At 38.8% G+C, this 23,169-nt stretch overlaps 3 protein-coding genes across 4 annotated transcripts; 1 reads left to right on the forward strand and 2 right to left on the reverse strand.

The window, feature by feature from the left end:
• Positions 1 to 7: 7 nt before the first annotated feature.
• LOC110381302 (basic proline-rich protein) lies at positions 8 to 5,285 on the reverse strand. 2 transcript variants are annotated; one of them, XM_049844799.2, is made up of 6 exons: positions 5,023 to 5,285; positions 4,344 to 4,482; positions 3,938 to 4,089; positions 3,305 to 3,817; positions 1,936 to 2,068; positions 8 to 277 (listed from the first exon to the last, which is right to left on the reverse strand). In XM_049844799.2, exons 1-6 carry the CDS (start codon positions 5,068 to 5,070, stop codon positions 84 to 86), a joined length of 1,179 nt encoding a protein of 392 aa, XP_049700756.2. In that variant the 5' UTR covers positions 5,071 to 5,285; the 3' UTR covers positions 8 to 83. The 2 variants fall into 2 exon arrangements, with proteins under 2 accessions (XP_049700756.2, XP_049700755.2); XM_049844798.2 differs by lacking the exons at positions 8 to 277; positions 1,936 to 2,068 and having other exon boundaries at positions 2,261 to 3,817.
• A 1,126-nt stretch (positions 5,286 to 6,411) lies between these two features.
• Positions 6,412 to 13,179, forward strand: LOC110381301 (RNA 3'-terminal phosphate cyclase). The gene is made up of 9 exons (XM_064038324.1): positions 6,412 to 6,632; positions 6,707 to 6,824; positions 7,342 to 7,471; positions 8,685 to 8,870; positions 9,450 to 9,588; positions 9,985 to 10,103; positions 10,790 to 10,937; positions 11,626 to 11,736; positions 12,129 to 13,179. Exons 1-9 carry the CDS (start codon positions 6,585 to 6,587, stop codon positions 12,240 to 12,242), a joined length of 1,113 nt encoding a protein of 370 aa, XP_063894394.1. The 5' UTR covers positions 6,412 to 6,584; the 3' UTR covers positions 12,243 to 13,179.
• A 1,167-nt stretch (positions 13,180 to 14,346) lies between these two features.
• On the reverse strand, positions 14,347 to 22,459 carry LOC110381300 (minor histocompatibility antigen H13). The gene is made up of 7 exons (XM_049844800.2): positions 22,178 to 22,459; positions 19,776 to 19,957; positions 19,163 to 19,337; positions 17,957 to 18,140; positions 17,429 to 17,579; positions 16,856 to 17,014; positions 14,347 to 15,682 (listed from the first exon to the last, which is right to left on the reverse strand). The coding sequence occupies exons 1-7, from the start codon at positions 22,367 to 22,369 to the stop codon at positions 15,613 to 15,615; spliced, it is 1,113 nt and encodes a 370-aa protein (XP_049700757.1). The 5' UTR covers positions 22,370 to 22,459; the 3' UTR covers positions 14,347 to 15,612.
• Between the last annotated feature and the right edge of the window lie 710 nt (positions 22,460 to 23,169).

Raw genomic sequence — 23,169 nt, forward strand, 5'->3', positions numbered from 1 at the left:
GTATTTCATACAGTATTAGTCTGACATCGCATATATGACAATTAAGAAATATCAACAAGTATCTATAGCCCTATGTGTAAATACTAATCCGACTTCATAATATCTAACTTGGACTTGCAGCTGTTACGTCTCTTAGCGGCGCTGGCGCATTCCGGTGTGGGCGACTTCCGTTTCCCCGGCTCCTCGCCCGTGGCCTCGATCATAATGTCCTGAGTGGGTATCTCCATGAGGAGGTGGTCGAAACTGCTGCTGTTCCTACCCAGCTCTTGTTTCTCATCTGCAGATAATATTTTGTACTTCATATCTTAATAGGCAGTTCTAATATAGGTGTTAGTTAAATCTTTAATAGATAACCATAGTAGATTAAATCTAGTCATCTAACCAGTGATTTTTAAAGTATGCTTTTTATTCATGTAATATTTAACTGATTTCCCAAAAAGGAGCAGGTTCTCAATTCGTCGGAATTCTATTAGTATGGTTTGGTTAGCTTACACTACTAATGAATTATAATCTTTGAATCGGGAACTCGTGCAAGGGATAGAAGGAAATAAATAATAATTTTTAAATATATGAAAGAAAATCATTTAATAATTAAAACAAAATATAAGAAAGCTGATAAAACAGATACATACACAATACTTTATTATTTCGACATCATCAAAATAAACAAAAAAGAAATTGAACTCAAAAGTTACCAAGGTAAGGCATCGTTCACACCAAACGTATTGTCGGCCGCTGACTGTGAGCGCGCGTTACGCAGTTTATTGCTTTTCCATATATATTGAAATTGTCGTTCACACCGAACCGACTATACGCTGTTACGTCGTCTGTTGTAGCTGACTCTCAGTAGCCGATTATTTTACTACGCGACTATGCACGGCGGACGCGGATTGGCTACGCGGACGCAGTTGCCGAATAGCGCCGCTCCGCCGCGTACGCACCGCCGCTCCGCCGCGTCTTCTTCAACTACTTCGAATACTGAGCTCTTTTATGTGTAGAATAGTCGGCCGCTCAGCGTACGCATCTAGTGTGAACCTAAACGAGCGTATTCTTTTGTTCACACATGTAGCGCATCGTACGCTATAGCCTATTGTCGGCTTGGTGAGTACGCGTACTGCAGATTGAGTCGACGTTCACACTGAGGCCGACTGTGAGTATACTCACAGTCAGCGGCGGACAATACGTTTGATGTGAACAATCCCTTAGGAAAGAAAATTAATGCATGTTTTTACCCAACTGGGACAGGAGAACTATTATCTTACCTACCTAACTACTAATACCAGTATTTCTTATGAAATAATATCCAAAATGTAAGATCATCACAAGTTATGGAGGTTTTATTTTACATAACAGAGATAATTTCCAAGAATCACAAGTCAATGGCCCAAGTAGCTGGAACAGCGATTCTTAATTCTCTACATTCAAATACATATATAAATGTACATATTGTGCAAAATGTAGACCAGATAAATACTAATATCACAATTATTTATCCTATCTCACATTATCATATTATGACACTATTCTTTCTTACACTGTTTACTATTTGCCTTACATGGCAAGACCTAACTTTTACTAATAAAAAACTTAGGTATATTTTCTAACCACGTTACGGCTAGTAATTCTCGGCAGCCATTAGGCCTGCTATAATATTTCAAAGCACAAGAACACAACTTTAGTTGCTGTACAAAATAATGGCTGCTGCCTGCACGTTGTCCCGTGATGACAAACCGTAAGTTGCAGAAAGATCCATTAAAATTAATGCTTCATTTTATCCATTGCTAACACTTTTAATCTTGTTGACAAAGAAAGAGTCAGCAATAGACTTAAAGAAGCTTTAACTTTAATGGAGCTTTCTGCAACTGACGGAAAAAGTTTGACGAGAATAATTATTCTTATTATTTAGTTTTTATGTAACAATAATGCAAGTCTAACCGATTTGCTGCTTCATGAGCTGTTTGATTCGGAACTCCTCTTGTGCGAGGCGCTGGCGACGTTTTCTCTCGGCCCGCGCTTCCTCCTCGCTCAGCCCCTCAAGTGTGCCCACGGCGGTCTTAGCACAGGGTTCCTGTTACATAAGTACCTGGTCATTCTACGGGCTCTATTGGATAGAGTAGGGATGGAAACAAATTAAAGTAAAAGGGCAAAATAAATTGTTAAAAATGGACAAAACAAAAAATTAAGTTTAAAAGGTGGTGTGGTACTAACAAAAAATGGGATATTTCTAAATCACACTACAAAAGATCAATCAAACATTGGAAAAATTCAAACATTTTTATTTCAATAAAAACAGTTATCTGGTATAACTACATGGTATTACTACATAATACGTATATCTATGTACATTTGCAATTCCATTCATTATACCTTACTATGTAACATGGTAAAACCCAATTCCTAATCAACCATAAGAGGAAAATATTAAAATATCTTAGTATTAAAACGTCGAGAAAGATTCGTGAGGTAAACAGAAAATCTTTCATTTAAATCTAATAAAACCTTCACACACATTACATATCGATACGATACCTATAGGTGCACTCGTCTGATGCTAGTTCCGGCAAACACTAGATCAAGATAAAGCAGACATTCGAAACAGTCCCCGAGCCGACTTCTAACAACGAAGCGGCTCGAGAGAAACGCCTCACGTCGACAACACTTACGACTACATACAACAAGGAAAAATTACATAAAAAATAGTTCACCATTTTTGAGATTTCAAACTTACCTATATACCTAACGTACCTATAATACATCTATTTTCGAAACTACTGCGATACTCGCATGAGCAAGTGGCAAAAAACTTCCACAGTGTGTATAAGAATAACTCGCTGATAAAATACTAATGGCTAGTGCGTCGGCGCCGGCCGCCCGGGCGGGGCTAGGCCTTGTCCGGCGACGCCGACGACGCCGCGCTCGCGTCCTCAGGGAACTGCTTCTCCACCTGCTCGGCCACCCACTTCTTGACTTTCTGTTCCGTCCAGAAGCCGTCATAGAAGATCGTGGGCTTGATCCAGCACCCCTGCGCCGGCGGCGGCGGAGCGAACGTCACGTCATCGGGCGGGCGACAGGCGCCACGGCCGTTCACTACGAGGTTCTTGGGCGGCAGGTTGAAGTTAAGGTTCACGTTGCCGGGAGGACGGTCGTAACTCTCGTAGGCGAAGTGCCAGCCGCCGCCGCCCGGGTACTCGTAGTAGGCGTTGGGGAACACGTGCGGCGCGGCGGGCGAGCGGCCCGCGCCGTACAGCGGCGGCACCCCGTACCCGCCCAGCGCGCCCACCACCGGCTGCAGCACGAAACTTACGTTAGAGTTGGGTCGCGCGTGTGTAGCATGTGCAGCGTGTGCAGCGTGCGCGGCCGGCGCGGGACCCGGGGGCGGCCCGGCGGGGCCCGGAGCCCCCCGCCCGGGGCCCACGGGTGGCACGCGGTTGGCGGGCGGCATCGCGGCGGCCAGTGCTCGCGCGGCGGCAGCATTCTTGACGGCGGGCGGCGGCGGCAAGGGCCCGTTCTGCACGGGTGGTGCTGGTTGTGCGGGCGGGGGCGCGGGCTGCACGGGTGGCGGCGCGTGCGGCGCGAGGGGGGAGCGCAGCGCGGGGTGGGGGGTGCTGTCGCTGGAGTCCTTCCGCGCGTTGCGCTCGAGTGTCACGTTCTTAGGCTCGACAAGCTTGTTGGCTACATTCTGGTTGTTCTCAGTGAGTGGCTCGGGCGCGTTGGCCGGCGCATCGAGTCGCTGTGCCTCCAGCAGCTCATTTAGTTCAGTAGCCACACTGCCACCAAAACTCAGCAATGTCTCACGAAGTGCATTTGTCACTGCACACTGGAATCAAATAAAAAAATACATTATTTACTTTTGCACAATATTTGGCTGCACCAACTGCTGTCATATATGTTGTAAAAATAAATAAACTTGTAACTACTTTATTAAAAAATATCTTACCTTTCTGGACTTGTAAATGGCGAATCCCTTTGAGTTTGCTGTTGAGGTGGCATAGCCGATATTCTCTCTGTGTATGTCAAAGCTCTTCACTGTTATAGAGACAAAGGCAACTACTCCCGCACAGTACTTGCCATTTGTGAAGTCCACAAAATCTGGAATATATTTACAGTCAATTCAGTGTTTGCTGTCAAAGTTCTAATACATGTAGGTATTTGAGCCCTAGGACAAAGCTTACCAAAGGAGACCAGAAGCCTAACGACTTGGCTCTGGGTTTATAATTTGGTCCTAACAAAAATTACTCAAGACATTCTTTCTGCTTTATCAAAACATTTAGTTGCAGTTATAATTGTAATTAACAAAAGCAAAGCAAAGTTCACCAGGACTATTGTATCAAGTTTGCTCTTACCCAGGTCTTGTTTAGTGACTGCCCAGCTCCAGTTGTTGAAGCCCCACTGTGAGTGGCCAAAGTTGATGAGTTGCTGGCGGCGCTGTTGCTGGTCGCTGTCATCATCACATAGAGCCTCGGGCATTACTGAGCAGTCCGGCTGAGGAGAAACAGTAGATTTCTTTATACATAGAACTGAATTTAAGACACAAAATATAATATGAGTCTGACTATGACCCAAATATTTTAAACAGAAAAAGTGTAACAGTTGTGGTATGTAGTCAATATTGATTGCTTAACTAGCGTTGTGTATAAACTTGATACAAGTTTATAAAGTGTATGTGTATGTCAGTGGGGCAAACCAGATTATATGAACAAACTATTACCAGCTGAAGAAGTGTAGAGGTAACAGTATTTTGTTTTATCTGATAGAATTATGTACACGAATATTATTCAATAACCCCGTTTTTACCCAAAACATAGTTGTAATATAAGTTTCGTGCATGCTGCGTATGTCGTGTATGCACAACATACGCAGCGAACCTAGAAAACCCGCGCTGAAAATGACAGCAAGCTATATCCCAAATCTCTACATAACGGTCCATACTGCAGTAAGTACTACAATAACTAGAAAAATTAATTGATAAGAAGGTTTGTTGCACTTCCCAACAAATGTAAAAGCAAAGAGCTGGTCAATTACCATTTTAATGCTGCAGTTAGCCACGGGAAATCCAGGTTTTCTTTGCATTGTAAGTTAGGCGGGCGCGCAATCAAATCAACATGCCATGAAGTGTCGTATACTGGGGTTCAACGTGTAATTGTAAATAAATATAATATCTGTTAAAACAACTTAATATAAGCTGTTCTCGAATAAATTGGCAATTAATTTCCCAACATTAACAACATCAATTATTGACATTTTGCGCGGAACTTCCGCTTGTTAAAAATTCATTCTACACAGATAAAAAATACATACTTTTTAATAAAGGAGACATCACACTTTATTCGGTTTCGCTTATTTTTTTAACTCATTGAAGCCCCACTTATATCTTAAAGAATAACATAAAACTCGTATCATGTCAATAACATTTATTTACAGTCACTGTAGTAGAAGTAAATCAGTACCTAATTATTTTGAAATGCTGAACAAAAAAAGAACAATAGACATCTGTCTGAAAAACCAATCTATGGAGACACATAAAACTGGAAGAACTGATTTATTTAGGTGAGTTTGAGCGATTTAATTTATAAGGATAAATCCAGATAAATCGTTTTATGATTTCAGTAATTGTTTGTCAACATGAATGCTATGAGACAGTTATACAGTGCTACCATATTTGAATAATTACCTTTGCAAGTGGTGACTGCTTAAGTAGTGGAGAATTTTAGAGATTTTCTGATTTATCTGTCTCACATCGGTAAGGTTAAACGCGCTTGAACTTATCACAGGCTCTCAAAAAAAGCCATAAGCATTAAATATCTATCTATCTCATTACAATTTAATTCAGACACGTAAATATGCTTAAGTTTTCGTCAACTTGATGATAAATACACGAATGCGGCTATAGGCATTCCCTAGAATATTCCATGGGCCATGTATAATTACACACAGTGTGGGTTTAATATTGAAATGAAAAATGACCCACAATGCTGTGATTTCTCCTTTAGATTACATAAACAAGCAAAAGAGTCTAAAAAAATATAACTAAAAAGATTCGATTGCAAATAAAAGCATGCAACAGATGGTTTTGAAACTAACGGCCCTTTCACACGGCAGTCCAGTTTTTTGCAGGATACCGTTTTTTGCAGAATCCTGTTTGATCGCTAAAGATATTATATGATAGTGTTCACACGAGCAAACCGTATGCAGGATCCTGCAAAATGCTGTTCCCGTCGATTTGAAACTGGAACGTTCGTCCAGTATAAAGCGGGAATCTTGCAAAAACGGACGCTGTGTTCACACGTAGTTCAGTTTTGCAGGATACAGTAAAATGCCGGTCCCGCAAAACTGGACTGCCGTGTGAAAGGGCTGTAAAGTGGGGAGAATCCGCTACAATCACAAGCAACCCTTTCGGCCAGTCCCTTATCATTTTTATCACTGACATGATATGACATTGACAATTTGATTATCCGGCAACATCCGGCGAGTGCATTTTCGGGCAATCAAGAAATCGCGACTTTACGCATGTTTTTTTTTAATCGTAGGGTTTTCTATCAGGGAATATATTGATAAAAGAAGCGTGAATTGTGAAAATAATAAATATGTCTGAATTTATTTTTACGGAGATCGATGGCAGTGTATTAGAAGGGGTAAATATCGTGTATTTATTTAATTTGTGCAGTGTTTGATGCTGAATTAAATTGTGAAATAAAAATATTTGCAGGGCGGTCAGATCCTGCGTACTGCGATTTCTTTGAGCGCAATATTGGGGATTCCGGTGCGTGTGACAAACATACGAGCGAAGCGCAGTAAGCCGGGCCTCGCGGCTCAGCACCTCATTGGTAATACGCAACTGTTATTTTATTTTTTATATTATTTATAGATGATATAGCAGGGCGTTACCCCAACAAGGAGGTTTCATTTATTTGTGACTTCTTGTATTTCTTTTTGTGGAAATAGTACAACAGTTTAAAGTGCTAAAAAATAAAAAGCCTTTAAATAAACCCATTCAGTCATCATGAGCCACACTTACCTAAATTCACTTAAACTCAATAACGAAATTTAAAGGCAACAATTCAGTACCTAGGTAAATAACAGTAAAATTATAAGATAAATTATTATAACTTAATGAATTAAGTTATGAAAAAGGGAGCAATAATAATTCTTATTATAATCAAAATTAAGCTAATATAGTTTCTTGAGTAACTGAAATGAGTGTTCCCAGTATTGGTTGAAAGCCTACCTATTTTGTCTCCACATCTCCCGATCCTTGAAGTGATCCCTTCAACCTAACTGAGTTCTGGGCTCTCTTGTCGGCCTCTTCCGTTTGCTAAACTTATACCCTAAAATTTGTTACAGGTATAAAGCTAGTAGCAGATATGTGTGGTGCCAAGCTGCGAGGCGACAACATAGGCTCCACTGAGATCCAGTTCATCCCTGGCAAGAGGATCAAGAGAGGGCACTATGTGGCCGACACACGCACCGCCGGGTGAGAACCACCAATATTTGTCTTTAAAAGGTTATTAATTTGCTTTTTATATTTTTTTTGCTGGATTATTGTTTTCTTAAGAAATATTAAGAATGAGGAAACCCATGATAAAATAATATGCTTATCTAATTACCTCCAGTTGAAGAGCTTATTCTGAAGCATGATGTAAATTTTATTATTATTGCAATATCTAGTACTAGATATTGAAATTGTTCAAATAGTTCGTCATCTGCCGTGACGGCGCAAGGCATGACGCCGTCACAACGTCATTAACCGACATCAAAAAAGAAGGTTCTTTTTGCTCTGTTACTTTTCTGTTGTTGTTGCAATATTTGTACCTACTGCGTGTGAAAAGCGTCTTTGGTGTAAGAAGGCCTGATATTTAAGATAGCATGTGCAAACACCCATAAAAGCCAAATTGTATGATAATAAAAGAACTTTTGGGAAACTCATTTACCAAAATCTTAACTGAAAATACGATTTCAATACATAAGTCCTCCCCAAAACTTTTGAAAGCCTATTGATCATTAGTACCTTTGCCACATCCCACGACGACTTATTATCGGCTTCTATACAAAATATATTTATTAAAAGGCTTTTTATAATGACCTAACTAGGTATTATATCGCCCGTGGGATATCTATATTTATCTTACAATCGATCTTGAACATTTTCTTTGTATCGCCCACGCGATTTCGTCAATACAGTCTTTTCACAATGGGCGTTATAATCAAAGGTATTGCTGTGGAAAATGTATGTATGCTTCATAAAAAGAATTCTGTGCTGTGATGATGTCTGATCCATTTCGATAGTCGATATTTTCATATATTCTCGGTCCTCGTAGGTAGGTAATGGAATAAATAATATCGAAACTTACCTAGGTTACACTTTACGTTTTTTTTCTTATAGAAACTAAATCCGTGATGGTAGGTGTATTATTATATTTGGCATTCTAAGAATACCTATATTTTTTTTTATTAAGTAATCGTTCAAAGCCTTTTATTAAAATATTTTTTTGCCTTTCAATCTATCTGGACTCCCGATCCTTAAGACTTGTCAGACTTTCTTGATTCGTACTACCAATAACATCTACCATTGGCATCCAAGGGCTCCACTTTAACCCGCCTTCGAAAACCGCTTATTTATCAAATAGTAGCAATACCAAAACCAATTATTTCTTACCAAATTGTATCAACAATTCGTATTTCCCCAGTTCAATCAGCCTGCTGATGCAAATAGCCTTACCCTGCGCTCTGCTGGCCGACGGGCCGGTGACCCTGGACCTGAAGGGAGGCACCAACGCCGACATGGCTCCTCAGATAGAGTACATGACCGAAGTCTTTAGAAACGTGCTCAAACTGTTCGGCGCTACGTTTGATATGACCGTGCATAGACGGGGGTGAGTTGTCGTTAAAGTCAAATCATTTATAGTTATCGGCACGGATAATGAGCTCTCGGCGGAAGAGTGGGGATCGCTTTGCGCACTGTACACATAAGGCAATAAATCACTTCTGCGCAGGTGAAGGTCAGGGCTCAATAACCTTGCCGATGATTATATTTCATTTAGGCATTTACAAGCACTTATGAATGCAAAAATATAAATTAGTTTGATTCTAGTTACCTATTCCAAAAGTAGCTTCCTATGGAGAATAACTGGCAAGAAACTCCATGGTTATCTAGTTATCTAGAAAATCCGAAATCCGTTTTAGTATGTACCTACCTATCGAGTTCTCTTGTGATCAATATAAAAATTCTCTGAATTTGTATGAAAATATCTGCCAATTAAAATATTACGCAAATAAGTAATCCGTTCAACCGCCTACAGGCGTGTTCCAAAAAACATACAAACAAAAAAAATCAACAAACTTTATGACGATAATATCTATAATCGGACTGTCTTTCATAACGTACGCAAATCCGTACGAATTGAGAACCTTCTCCTTATTTAGAAGTCGGCTGAAAATAAAATTTGTTCCAGCTATTACCCCAAGGGCGGCGGCTTCGTGACCGTGGACGTGACTCCCGTACAGAAGCTGGTGGCCACCAGGGTCATGGAGCGAGGCTTCATCAGCAAGATCTATGGGTGGAGCTTCGTGGCTGGCACTCTGCCTATGAGGGTAAGTCTGTGTTATGTGAGAGGGAATTTGAACCTTGTGTCGGTGGGAATAAGGAATAGGTATTTGACAAATGTGTTTCTGTGGGTAAGTCACTTAGAAACATGAGCCTTATGTCGTCGGCGTAAGGATCTAAGTCTAAGTGAATAATTAATCTCTTCACTTACAAATAGTATGTGAAATTATAGAAATTGAATCTGCTGCTGATGTAAGAGTACTTTCACTTAATAAGGTGCAAATTAAACATGCTTCTTGTTCTGAAGGATAATTCGAAGAAGTTAGACAGCTACCCGGCACTCTAATTTTATAAAATATTTTTCGATATCGTTCGGGAGCCTTTTAGGTGCAAACAAACAAAAATTTCCCTCTTTTTTAATGTATTTCATACATCCGGTACAGCTGGCGAATCAAATGAGCGAGGGTTTCAAGGAGAAGATCAGCGACTTGCACCCGCGCACCGACATCACCGTGCTCAAGGAGGATATTAACTTGGCTCCTAACAACTGCAGCGGGATCATGTGAGTTGTACGACAGTGTACCTTAATAGTTACTTTACTTTAGTACTAATAGAAGATGTACACTCAACGTCTCAAAAACTTCCTCACCAAATGAGCGCAACATTCAAAATTGTGCGCTCATTTTCTTTTTCCTACCCGACCACTTCGGTCGTAAAATTTTATTGCTTTAACTACAGTGCATTATCATAACGACTTTAAACAATTCCCGTAAAGTTGAACCTGCTATAACGTATGCTTGTACCTTATAGAAAGAGACAGAATTAGTGTTCGGGGACACTTTCGAGTGTTACGTATATTCGAGACTGTATATCTTGGGTTTTTTATATCAATGACTAATAGTTATTTTGTTGTACTTACTTGTATAATTTTTGATGACGATCGTCATTATTTGTGTAGTTTCTCCTAAATGGGTTGAGATTCCGAGGGAGGTTGAGTTCAAGTGTTTTAGATGGAGCGATTGCCAATTTCTTACTCCCGTTAGTTACAATCTTACGGATGGTCAAAGACATCCTTCACTAAGGAATGGTCCCTTATGTATTCCCCTATACATATACTTCTTATGTAGTATCCCTATCTAGACCCTTATGTATTTTTGCTGTGTACTCTCTTATGTATACCTTTTACAAACTAATGTTTCCCTGTGTCAACTTAGCCTTTCACATGTTCCTTATACTATATGTGTCCAGCACGGTGTGCGAGACGTCGTCGGGCTGCCGGCTGGGCGCGGACGCGCTGGGGCGGCGCGGCGCCGACCCGCTGGACGTGGGCCGCGCCGCCGCGCAGGCGCTGCGACACGACATACTCAGCGGCGGCTGTCTCGACACGCATCTGCAGGTAACAATAAGAAAATACCCTTCTTTCTGACATTACTAACTTTCTTGAAACAGATTTAAAATTGTTTTATCTGCCATCACCTTACAAGTTTTTACACTAGTCTACAGCGTTTTTTTGTGACTAAGGTGAAGAAATAGTTTCTTGTGGAATATTTGATGCGTAATGGAAGTCCAGCACATAAAGTTGCACTAGCACGTCGGGATACAGAGATATACCAATCTTATGGTACGTTCACACGCGCGCGTTCAAATCGACATTCAACGGGCACAGTCACGTTCACGAGCGTGTAGCTACGATCGGAGATTACAACATGGCGGAATGGTTAACGTCGTTCATCATTTTGTTTCTTTATCCAATAAAAATAAGTTAAGCCAAAGGCTATGACAGCAACAACACCGAGATCCTCGCTGCTCGCCATTGTTGCACTGACTGACACGACGGCGCGCGTGTGAACAGCTTGAATGCCCGCCTGCCCGCGACGGGCTGCACGCCGTGCAGCTCGCCGGGCTGCGCGACGGGCTGCACGCCGTGCAGCTCGCCGGGCTGCGCGACGCGCGTGTGAACGTAGCATTACAGTGCCCAAAACGCGAATTTAAACAATATAAGACGTATTTTTTTTAATACAACTAAATTGTTTGGTAACTCAACAAATTTGAATGTAAAGTAATGCCTTGATATTGTACTACAGGACCAGGTGATAATCTACATGGCGCTAGCGGAGGGCCGGTCGAGCATGCGCGTGGGCGACATCACGCTGCACACCAAGACTGCCATCTACATCGCCGAACTCATCGCTAATGTATGTTACTTTTATTTATCATTTGCTGTTCTTTGAGGAAAAAAATAGCCTTGGCATAGGCCGGGGATAGTGTAGCTTCCCAAATATGAAATAATTTTTCAAATTGGTTTAGTTTCGGAGCTCGGGTACAAACAAAAAATGTTTGTTCTGTACCATATTAGTATAAATAGATATGGTTAGAGTATACATCATCTGGCTGTTAAGCGCGGGGTCCCGGGTTCTATTTACGAATCGATCTAGAATTTTGTGGGCTTTGACGATCTTCACAAAACAGCCCGGAATTTGAAATATGGTGTTCTTAGGGGTGTACGAAATAATAATCATCAGCTTGTATGGCCCCCACATGACTCAAATGGTATCTAAAACGAAACAAATTTCATTCTAATTTCCAGGTAAGATTTGAAGTAATGGAAGACGGCTCTCAGAACATTATCCAATGCAACGGGCTACGAGTGTACAACAGACACCACCCGAACCAAGCCGAACAACTACCGAACCGGTACTAAGCTAACAAGGGCCCAACAACGCAACAAGGACCCAAAAACCCAACGAGGGCCAAACAGCTCAACAAGGGCCCAACAAAGCAAAAAGGGCCCAATAAAGTAACAAGGGCCCAACAACTCAACAACGCCATAACAACAATGGTCCACAAATGATATGTACTTGCCAAACACTTAAAAGTACTTTCATTTCAATGGAGACCAAAAATCTATTTTAGTACTTAGCAGCTGTTTGAAAATGTTCGTGTGGAAGAAATGGCGGTTTTTATAGAGGAAAGAAATGGCAGTCTTATGGAGTCGGTGCAAGAGAAGCAAGAACTGAATGATAAAGGAAATTAAGGTTTTGATATCTGGTTACGTTGGCTTGCCATCAAGATTCTAGTTTTCCTAAGCCGGTCGGCTTTACATGTGCAATTTCCGTGTGATATAAACCTTATACGCATTTTTCTAACGATGGACCATTACGCTTGTAATAGCGGAATATATACTAAATTAAATGAAACGCAGTCTCCTATACATTTAGACTGCGTTGTATTTGTTATTTATACGATGTTTTGTACTCAGGATCGCTGCCGATTCACAAAAGGGTATGAGTTAACTTCATCATATCGATGTATATGTATTTTAGTATCTAATTCAAGTACAGGAATATTAAATGTCTGATTAACGTGTTTTATTATGAATGTTGTAAGCTTTAACGTGTATTGCGTGATAACGATAATATTCTAAAGAAATATTGCGATCTTATATATTATACGAATTCACGATTTTTATAATTTGCCACGGCGGTGACAAGACTAAAGTTTCGGTGAAAATCTCATGTTATGTAGTGTAGCGAGTCTCGCCGTGTCTGCCGTACGATATTGTACCATCAATTCCAGTTAATTATTAACTTATTCTAATAAATATTAATCAAATATAAATAAATGTTAATAAAACATTATTGTGCGTTTTATTTTGGCGTTGTGCAGGTAAAAAATTAAAGCCAGTTGACTGATCCGATCATTTTTATTACAGTTCAGTATTCATTACCAACAAACATGTATTATGATACATTCAATGTCCACTAACTATACACGTTATTATTAAAATCATGTTTCATAAAGTCCAGGGTAGTCCACAGTTGTCGCGATTATCGTAGCATATCTTATATACGAGTAGAAACCGAAAAGTTTACATTAAATGCACTATTTTGTGTTCTAATTTACACAAATATTGTTCACTACATAGGTAATTAAAGTGATATTAAATCCTAAGTCGATTTCATACATGACCAGTGTCAGTTTTGTAAGATGCCACCACAACCAAAATAATGGCTACCCATAATAAAGATGTATTGGAATCTACCCCTAAGAAGGTATAAAAGTTTTATATACATAATTGCCTATAGGATCTTCAATGAGGGTTTTCTAAAATGGCGTCCACCAGGTGGCGCACTGAGTCGTCAGGTCCAGGTAACTGTCAAAGTGCTTATCTTTACTATGAATAGTGAACGATTTTAGTGGTTTTTTTATTTTATAATTAAAGCACTGCATTATTGTTTTACTATTGAGGTTGAGTAAATAAAAAAAACTAAATCATATTGTGTTAACAAATTTTTCAACTACCAGTGACTTTTGCACCCTCTCTCTTAGCTCAATTTTTAGTTCGGAAACCTTATTCTGACCGTAGTCCATAATAAAACCAATAACACTTCCAATATAACAGAATTTCAATAAACAATAAGTTCGGCACCTACAATTCCATACTATTTGACAGCTGTTTGGACCAGACGCATACGTGGCGCCACCCGGTGGCAGAAAAAATTTCAAAAACCCTCATTCTTGCTAAGGACTTGTCTCCCAATTAACACACTTTATATAGGCAAATGTAGTAGTGTAACAATGATTTTAATATTTTAGGAGACAGTCCGAATACTCAACGTCATTCAACTAAAAGCACCGCTCATATCTCTTGTCATGTCTGTCACTCATAAGATGTTCCGTAGCGACAGAAACTTCAGTATATTCTAAGTATAAAGTACATTTTGTACCCAGAAATTCGGTCAGTTAAGTTACAAAAATCGAAATAAGGAACTACCAAATAAGGCGAAAGTAAAAATAGCAACATACCACGTTTATATGATATATTTATTGTACTTAACATAACTATGTTATAGAAAACGGATGAAATCTTCAGCGAATACTTTGCATCGGTAACTTTTGACATTGACATAGTAGATGTTAACAAAATATAAAACTTACTATTAAGTTCCACAGAAAACAAAGACATATAAAATGATTTTTTTTCCATAAAAAATACCTTAACGAAAAATAGTATAAAAATTATTTAATTCAACATAAAAATATAGAAATTAATTTGGACGTAGTGTTGCTATAATTTAAACAATTTAATAAATATACATGTTACATCATCCGATCATATCTAAAGCTGATAACGATGAGGTCAGGAAGGGTACTGGAATGTTCGATGTTAGGGTAATATCTAAAGTATGGCTCCGGGAGCCAAACACAACGATAAGTTAGCCCTAAAAATGTAAGCTCTCAATAAAACCTTTGCGTTTGTTCTTCACATAATTTAGCCTGAAAAAACACATTCGGAGCTAACACTAAATGCAACAATTTATCTCCATACATCTTATATCAACCGTGCATATTTTCAATAGAATTTGTGACACGACATTTACAATAATTACTAGACAAATTCAACCTGACATCATCGTCGGAATATTTTCGACATGTTTAATTTACTACACAATGGAAGATACGTCGGAAGTCTAAATTAAAATTACCCTTTCATTTTTTTTTACAAATAGCAACATTTACGTACATTTTTATAGAACATCACATGATGTGGGAACGTTTAGAAATCGTACCTTGTTTTTTTAGTTACATAAAATATTGATCGACTAGTAATAAAACGTTTTAGGACGGAAAGGAAAATAGCAGTCCAAGCAGTTTAAGAAGGTCATACTGTAAGGAGGTAAGAGAGCAAAGCGAGTCAGCAACAATGCGCGGTTTCTAAACGATCCCTAGAGCTGAGTTTAGATTACGACACCTAGCGATCTCGGTTCCTGTAAAAAGAAAATATTATAGGAACCGGGGATCAGAATTTGAATGCCAAGTTAAGACATTTAGGTCCGATTTCCCTGGTTACCGATAAAGTGTCAGTTATCTGGTAGATAAGTTCTTGACAGGCTATCAGAGACTGTATCAATAACTGGTGAAACTGGCCATTAATATAGTAATGTAAACGGAGCTCACTACATACATCAAATGAACTGTGACGTCACAGTCCACGTCACGTGGTCTACAAGTCAATGTACTTAAACGGTAGCTGTGCTGTATTTGTGCTCTGGACGTGGCCGAATGATCGCCTATTCAGTCTTTTTTGACTTGCTCGTGTCTTCCGCTTCCGCTTCTATTATCGCTGGCTGGTCCTCGTAGCTGTAGAAAAAAATACTGGTTATTATTTGCCTTTCAAAAATTATTATTGTTAGTGAGATTTATCGGAGAGCACAATAAAAAAAAATACTCAATTTTTTTTTAAAAGGTAGGGCTTTAAATAATTCAGTGTGTCATTATAGTGTGTAGAGTCTGGCCAACGAAAGCTGACCACGAATTAATTTCTAAACTTTTAATATGGCAATATTTTAGAACTGTCAAAATTGTCCCATTGACGTTTCTTAAAAAGTCAGTTTGTTATTTTATTTCATCTTCTTTTCATTGGTTTTGTATAAAATAATGCCGAAAACAATCAAAAGTTCGACGAGAAAGCTTCTATTTACTATGATTGACAAATATAAAGACGTACAAAGTGATTTGAATCAGAAATTTGCAGAGAAAATACGACGACTGGATTCAGTCATTTCACTTTTAGGTTAGTTTTTTGAATTTCCATTGAAACATCTTGATACTTTTGACTTATTTGCAAAAAACGCAATAGTTTTCACGGTGTATCTACTTTTCAGATAATATTAACGAGGACAACGACTACGAGGAAACAAAATTTACTATTGCGGAAACAGTAAAGAAATTGTAAACTCTCGAAAATAATGAAATGTTTGCGAGTGAAACACAGTACTTAGAAAAAAATCCATTAAATAAACGTTTTGTAATAACTTTTTTTTTAATTCATCCCTGTGGATTTCAATGCATGCAGAAGTTAAAAAATGGCTATGCTATGGCATTTTTTAATAATGTTATTATAGTCGTAATGTTCTGATATGAAACACTGATATAAATATCGCTTATTAGTTTAGAATAATAATAGTATCAACTCCGTTAAGCAGCGTATAGCCGGGGTTGCCAGCTCTTGATTTTTTAAAATTGCCGCCTTTTTTCTTGGACAGCTTTCGTTGGCCAGACTCTACATATCGAAATGAAAACTATGCTAACCAGAGTAACGGTTTGCCATGTTTACTACTGGAATTTGTAGACATAATTGATTGGCGTCATCAGGCGTCATGTACTACAAGCAAGGGGCGTCTTGCGTTCCAAAAGATCTCTATTTTTCAGGACATTCCCTCACTTTACCTGTAACCTGTACCCTTCCTATCGTCGGTTCTTCTAGATTCCTCAGAGTATAATCTCAGCGTACATTTCCTCGTAAATACTGACCTGAACAAGGCGTTAATATCACCCCTCAGCAGAGCTAACGACAGCGGCGTGGCGAGGCAGGCGGGCACGAGGTACAGCAGCGCCGGCTGCGCGTGCTTGAACACGTGCATCACGAAGATGGTGGCCAGGAGTCCTACTACGTACGCCGTGAATGTCGCCCTGGATGATACAAGAGAATTGTATAAACTTATTCCAAAATAGGATGATAAATCAGCACTTTTCGAACGTCTAAAGCAAAATGCTGCCCAAAACGCCCCTTCACAACCCTTCACAACTTACTATGTGTTTTTTGCTGGGATTAATAAATTATGTTAATATTAGGTATACATAAATAGCATGTCCGTCTGATGTCTATTATTTACAATGGTCACCGAAGATACAGTTGGCAGTAAAATTCCGAAAAATTCTGACAAATACTACGCTAAAAACCGCATTAAAATTGGTTCAGACAAACGTAGGATAATTGGGCACAGACATACACAAACAACATACAGATCAAACTGAGAACCTTCTTTTTTGAAGTTGATTAAAACATCGTTACAGTTTATCATTTCAAGTAACAAAAGTAATTACCTGAAGTAAAACTCGCTGTTCCGCTTAAGGCTCTTGTCGAAGCGCAGTAACAGAGCTATGAAGATACCGGGCACCACGATGTCGCCGAGACCCAACATGGCGAAGTTGCTCGCGTCCAGACCGTTCACCAGCAAGTCTTGAGGGAATACCACTGTGGAATGTGATGAAGTTAGTATTTGTTGCTTTTTTACGGATGGATGGTTTAAAAGTATTTTGTGAGGTCTTTTGTGACGCTAATTACTAACATTCAAATATTTGTCTAGACTAGACGTTTAAAATGCAAGTTTACAAAAAATACAAACATATGATTCGAACTTCCTTTTTCTTTGGGAAATCGGTAAAAAATAAGAATAATAAAAACACCCTTAGATTCACTGGCCGAAAAAAAGATTGAATACATCTAAAAACCACTGCTGGAATTTAATCTACAAAAAACCTCATCCAAATCAGTTTAGGAGCTACAGTGCCTTAGACACACCATAAAATGGTTCATAAACAGACAGACTTGGAAACATAAAAACAGCTCACATTTAATAGGCGCTTCGAAGCTCTTGGCGACGGTGACCATGACGTTGGTGCCAAAGACCCAGAAGATGTCGTAGATGAAGAGGCCGCTGAGCAGGATGCAGCCGGTCACCACGTTGTTCAGGTGCAGGAGCTCCACGCCGTTCACCGCGAAAGCGATGCCGAACAGGTTGTTAGCTATCCAGTGCTGTGGGAAGAATTTAAGATAAGTTTATATAACAGGCTGTTCCGTAAACTACTTTTCACTCCCAAAATAGTTTCTTAGTGGATGCTTAAAAATGTAGAGTTCAAATGTGTGTAGTTTCATAAAATTAGAAATCAAACGAAAGACTCAGCAATGGGATAAATGTATGTGTACATGTTTATTTCCTAAAGATTCGAAGAGCAAGAAAACCAGCTGTTTTACCTATGTACCTATCTACTGACGAAACAATTTTTCTCTCCTGCCATAAGCCATATCATCAGAATCAGGATATACAGCAAAGGAGAACATTCATTTCGTACCCAAAACTGAAAGTGCCGGCCAGAAGAAAAAAATAGTAGATTCTTGTAGAGAATAATGCCCTGAAGATTTTTTACTATTACAAGAATTGTCTACAATTAACCCCCAGGCTGCTATTTGACTTTGAAAATGCCCAAAAAATCCCACAATGTTTGGAGCATTACATTACGGCCCCAAACCTACCGGCCGGCACTTTCATTTTTGGGTACAAAATGTTCGAGACTTGAATGATCTCCTTTACTTTAGTTTAGTTTCAGCACCCTTGGTATGACTTACAAAAACATCTTCACCGGCTATATGAACCCAGCAGAATATCCTCACCTTCTTGAGCAGATACCAGCCGCCCATCCCCAGCGAGATGATGAGGCATATGATGTCGTACGACGTGAACTTGTAGTTGATGATGTCACTGCGCGTGCCGGCCTCACCGCGCGTGAAGTGGATATGGTAAGACACGTTCGAGAAGGATAGAGAAGAAAGACAACTCTATATAAAGCCAGTAGGATGTGCTCACCTTCTTGAGCAGGTACCAGCCGCCCATCCCCAGCGAGATGATGAGGCATATGATGTCGTACGACGTGAACTTGTAGTTGATGATGTCACTGCGCGTGCCGGCCTCACCGCGCGTGAAGTGGATATGGTAAGACACGTTCGAGAAGGATAGAGAAGAAAGACAACTCTATATAAAGCCAGTAGGATGTGCTCACCTTCTTGAGCAGGTACCAGCCGCCCATCCCCAGCGAGATGATGAGGCATATGATGTCGTACGACGTGAACTTGTAGTTGATGATGTCTGAGCGCGTGCCGGCCTCACCGCGCGTGAAGTGGATGTGGTACGACACGTTCGGGATCGATGCTGGCACCATGAATGAGATCACTGGACTGTGGGAGATAGAAAGGTCCAACGTCAGTAACAGTGGTCTAATGTTCATCATCTGCCTAACCTTTTCCCAACTGGATGATGATAGTACCGGTATTTTATATGGAACAAATGCCTATCTGACCCCTTCAACCCAGTTAGCCGCATAACTCAACATCAATTTGGTAAGACTGGTTGACAGCCAAAACCCACCAACTTAACTTTCTTTTTGCCTCATCATATATGACTTTATTTTAAGGTTTTTTTGCAAGAAAGACCATATTAAATGTTTTTTAGAAAACGTCGTTTTTTACTACTTCTTAAATAACATCTTTGAAAATAAATAACTTGACAGTTTTAAGTAATTTATTTAATCCCATGAAAGGAGGAAAACTTATCATTGTTGGCTAGCTAAAGATCAAATTAGATGTGCATGACTGTACAATAAACATTTTCCTTACCTAAGCAGATGACTGAGCGCCAGTACTCCTAGGAAGAAGAAGTATCCAGTGAGCAGCAGATTGATGTACTCCTTGGAGAAGAACTGGAAGAATATGTAGAGGCCGAAGAGCGCGGCGGACGCGATCAGCGGGAACATCAGCGCGTCCTTGTTGGACATCGTCTCTGTGCGCTCGCCTGATTCCTGTGGACAAATTACGTTATTTTAACATTTCAAGCTAACTGTTTCTCTCTGTATCAAGAACGTTTCGAGGAAATTGCAGAATTATAGATATACCGCTTAAGTATTTACTTAGATTTAATATTAACAAGATATTTTTTCAAATGTTTAATAGTCAGAATTTAATAGTAAATGTAAGAAATAAACTCGATTTTGTATGTTTAGTAAAGGCTGCAGAATGCATAATATAGTCAAAGGTTCAAGCCTTATTCATATCCATGGCTACAATAGCAAATCTTGAACTGTTTTGACCATATAACTGAATATAAGAGATATTTTAATTCTATAAAGTCCATTAAAACAACTGCTTGCAGCAAAATTCTGCCAGCTAGAGCGTGTTCCATCCACTTAGTGACTGACTGATAAATCTGCATACAAAATGCATCAGATTGCCATCTGTGTATTATATTGATATTGCAATTGATTGTAGTAAATTTAGCAGACACGCCGCACTTTGAACACCCTGTTGTGCAAAAATAGGTCAACTAGCTGTTTCCTGTGGATTCAATCGCATCCTGCGAGAAGTTCTTTATGCAATTTTTTTTTCATATATAAACTGTGCATTCTCAGTCTGAGTGTATGTGAAAGGATATCAGACTGAAAGTATTGCTTTTGAATGGATCATACATAAAAGAAAGTAGTGTCAAATACACTATATGTACATACATACGTAACTAAAGAATGGTACTTATAACACAGCTTAAAATTGGTGCAGAGACAGTGTAGAACTAGAGAGAGATTTAGGATACTTTTCATCCCCATCTGGGCATAAGACATAGTTCATTCTGGTGAAACTGCAGTTGGTAACTAGTTAATAAAATACAATAGAATCACATAATCTGATTTGACCTACTACTTTTTTACTTTTACCTATATAATAAACAAGTACTCAGGTGCCTTATCACCCAGTAGGATCAAAGTCTACTCTGACTTAGCAAAAAAGATTTGTCATGCTAGTTAATTTGTTTGTACTGTAAGATTTATTTTTACAGTAGCAATGAAATTATATAGTTAACTAAAGACATGTTGCATCATACATTCATAAAAAAAGTATATGTTAGTGCTTTAAAGAGTTTGTTTTGACCATGTAAAAGTTTTGGTATATTATTTCCTGTTGTTTGGTGACAATTGGATCATCTCATCTGCCTAGCTTTTTCTCAACTATGATGGAGTCAGCTTACAGTCTAACCGGTTGCAGCTGAGTACCAGTGTTTTTATTATACAAGAAACAATTCAGGGTATCTAGTAGGCCTATCTGACCTCTTCAAACCAGTTACCAGGGCAACTTACTGGCTTCTGACTACCCGTTACGACTACCGGAGATGTTCAAATGACAGCCAATGCTAATGGTGGCATATAAACTTTTAAACAAATACTTGAAATCTGCAGGACTGATTGTTGATACCTCAGAATAAACTAACTAGTCATCAAAGGATGATGCCACTTCTCTGGATGGGAAAGGTATTTTCCCTGTTTAGGTTTATTTCAACACTAGCCGTTGTCCTGTGGGAGCTACTGCCTGCACCGGGATAAAATATAGCCCATGTTACTCGCAGATAATATCGCTTTCTAATGGTGAAAGAATATTTAAAAACAGTCCAGTAGTTTTTGACTTTATCTATTACAAGCAAACAAACAAAGTTTTCCTCTTTATAATATTAGTATAGATACAAGTTCCGCCAAATATGTTACTTTCTAATTTTGCTAAGTTAAAAGTTCAATTTCTATTTACAAGTCATACAATTATATTTACATGTTTGAATTATTCAAATCAATTCTATCGGACATGTGATAACATGAACAAAAATTGAGATTTCTAAGTCAATTCTATATTAAAGTAGTCTATGTATCAGGGATACATGTAAAGATACAATGGTACAATAAGGAAATCATTTAAACATAATATGATGTGTGAGGAAACTACAAGTGTGTGAGATTGTAGGCATAATCATCTCAAAGTCACAAAATTAATTACAACGTTATCGGCGATTACAGGTGACGGAGACACGCATTGTTAGCGGCAACACATCATGTTTTGAATGTCTTCAAGGTAAAATCTTTAGCATTTGACAGTAACATATGCCACGATGATAAAACGTGTATCAATCCCATTGGGTCCAACTAAATTCAACAAGTATGTGATAAAATTGTATCCTAACATAATAAAACTCTGTTCAGTCTTACCTTTTGCTCCTTCAAGTATTTTACAGATCGGAAAGCCCCAAAGAATATAGGTAAAACAGCCATAATCACTAAACTCAGGTATGCAATCGCAATCCCTTCAATACTCGTCGGCGGCTTTTCTGTAACATTTTTCACAGTTTCCCTAACAGCCTCCTCTATGTTTATAGGGATCTCCGTCGCTGATTCTGCCATTTCGTATGAGTTATTTGCCAAAATGCGTGGCGAGATGGATTTCGCACTTCGGAGCAAGTTTGACAAGAAAATGACAAATGTACAGTTGTCAGTTATGTTTGGAAGGTTGGCTACCCCCATAGATATAATATTACTAAACAAGATTGCGCACGCTCAAAATATATATTTACGAAAATGAACTCTATTCTAAGGCAATAAGGTACTAAATTGGTTGCATAATACACAGAGGCAAATCCGAGCCGAGAGGGATAGTTCGAACGGAGGCTGTTTGTCTCTTTCTAACACCTTGCCAGCATAAAAAAATGTTGTGATCAAAAGTTTTGTCTTCCCAAAAAACAATTGAATCACATAAAATTTTTATCTTACTTTAACAATTGTAAGTCAACAAATTAATAACAATCGCATTAATTTATTCGTATTTATTATTAAAACATAAACAACATAAATTTTTATTTTGTTTTTTTTTTTCTAGCGGTAACCCTGAACATTCTTGGCGCGTAATCAGCATTTAAAATTTTGTTTATATTTTTTGTATTAAATCAATTTAAACTATTTAAATGGTGAAAAAGTATTGCGTTTATACTTGTAAAAGTGAATCCTATGGTGGTTGCAATATATCGTTCCACAGGTAAGCTAATAATAACATTTTCGTAAACCAAACAACTAGGGTGCCCATGAATTCTTGTAACGAGTCAAAATATGGGTGATGGATTTTAAAACTGTTTGTGCTATTGTTATAAGTTCCCAAAAAAAGAAAAAAAGGCAACATAAATGGCTCAGCAGTCTATATATGAAGTAGA

The sequence above is a fragment of the Helicoverpa armigera genome, chromosome 15, assembly GCF_030705265.1.
Source record: "Helicoverpa armigera isolate CAAS_96S chromosome 15, ASM3070526v1, whole genome shotgun sequence".
Taxonomy (NCBI): Eukaryota; Metazoa; Arthropoda; class Insecta; order Lepidoptera; family Noctuidae; genus Helicoverpa; species Helicoverpa armigera.

What these genes read in the sequence shown, in the direction of transcription:
- LOC110381302 (XM_049844798.2), bottom strand. Translation starts at nt 5,070, where the DNA reads ATGCAAAGAAAACCTGGATTTCCCGTGGCTAACTGCAGCATTAAAATG. An exon ending in CTAACTGCAGCATTAAAATG is followed by an intron (nt 4,483 to 5,022) that starts GTAATTGACCAG and finishes GTTTCTCCTCAG; the next exon opens with CCGGACTGCTCAGTAATGCC. An exon ending in CCATTTACAAGTCCAGAAAG is followed by an intron (nt 3,818 to 3,937) that starts GTAAGATATTTT and finishes ATTTGATTCCAG; the next exon opens with TGTGCAGTGACAAATGCACT.
- LOC110381301 (XM_064038324.1), top strand. Translation starts at nt 6,585, where the DNA reads ATGTCTGAATTTATTTTTACGGAGATCGATGGCAGTGTATTAGAAGGG. An exon ending in ATGACCGTGCATAGACGGGG is followed by an intron (nt 8,871 to 9,449) that starts GTGAGTTGTCGT and finishes AATTTGTTCCAG; the next exon opens with CTATTACCCCAAGGGCGGCG. An exon ending in CTGGCACTCTGCCTATGAGG is followed by an intron (nt 9,589 to 9,984) that starts GTAAGTCTGTGT and finishes CATCCGGTACAG; the next exon opens with CTGGCGAATCAAATGAGCGA.
- LOC110381300 (XM_049844800.2), bottom strand. Translation starts at nt 22,369, where the DNA reads ATGGCAGAATCAGCGACGGAGATCCCTATAAACATAGAGGAGGCTGTT. An exon ending in GCGCTCAGTCATCTGCTTAG is followed by an intron (nt 19,338 to 19,775) that starts GTAAGGAAAATG and finishes TATCTCCCACAG; the next exon opens with TCCAGTGATCTCATTCATGG. An exon ending in AACAGCGAGTTTTACTTCAG is followed by an intron (nt 17,015 to 17,428) that starts GTAATTACTTTT and finishes TGTATCATCCAG; the next exon opens with GGCGACATTCACGGCGTACG.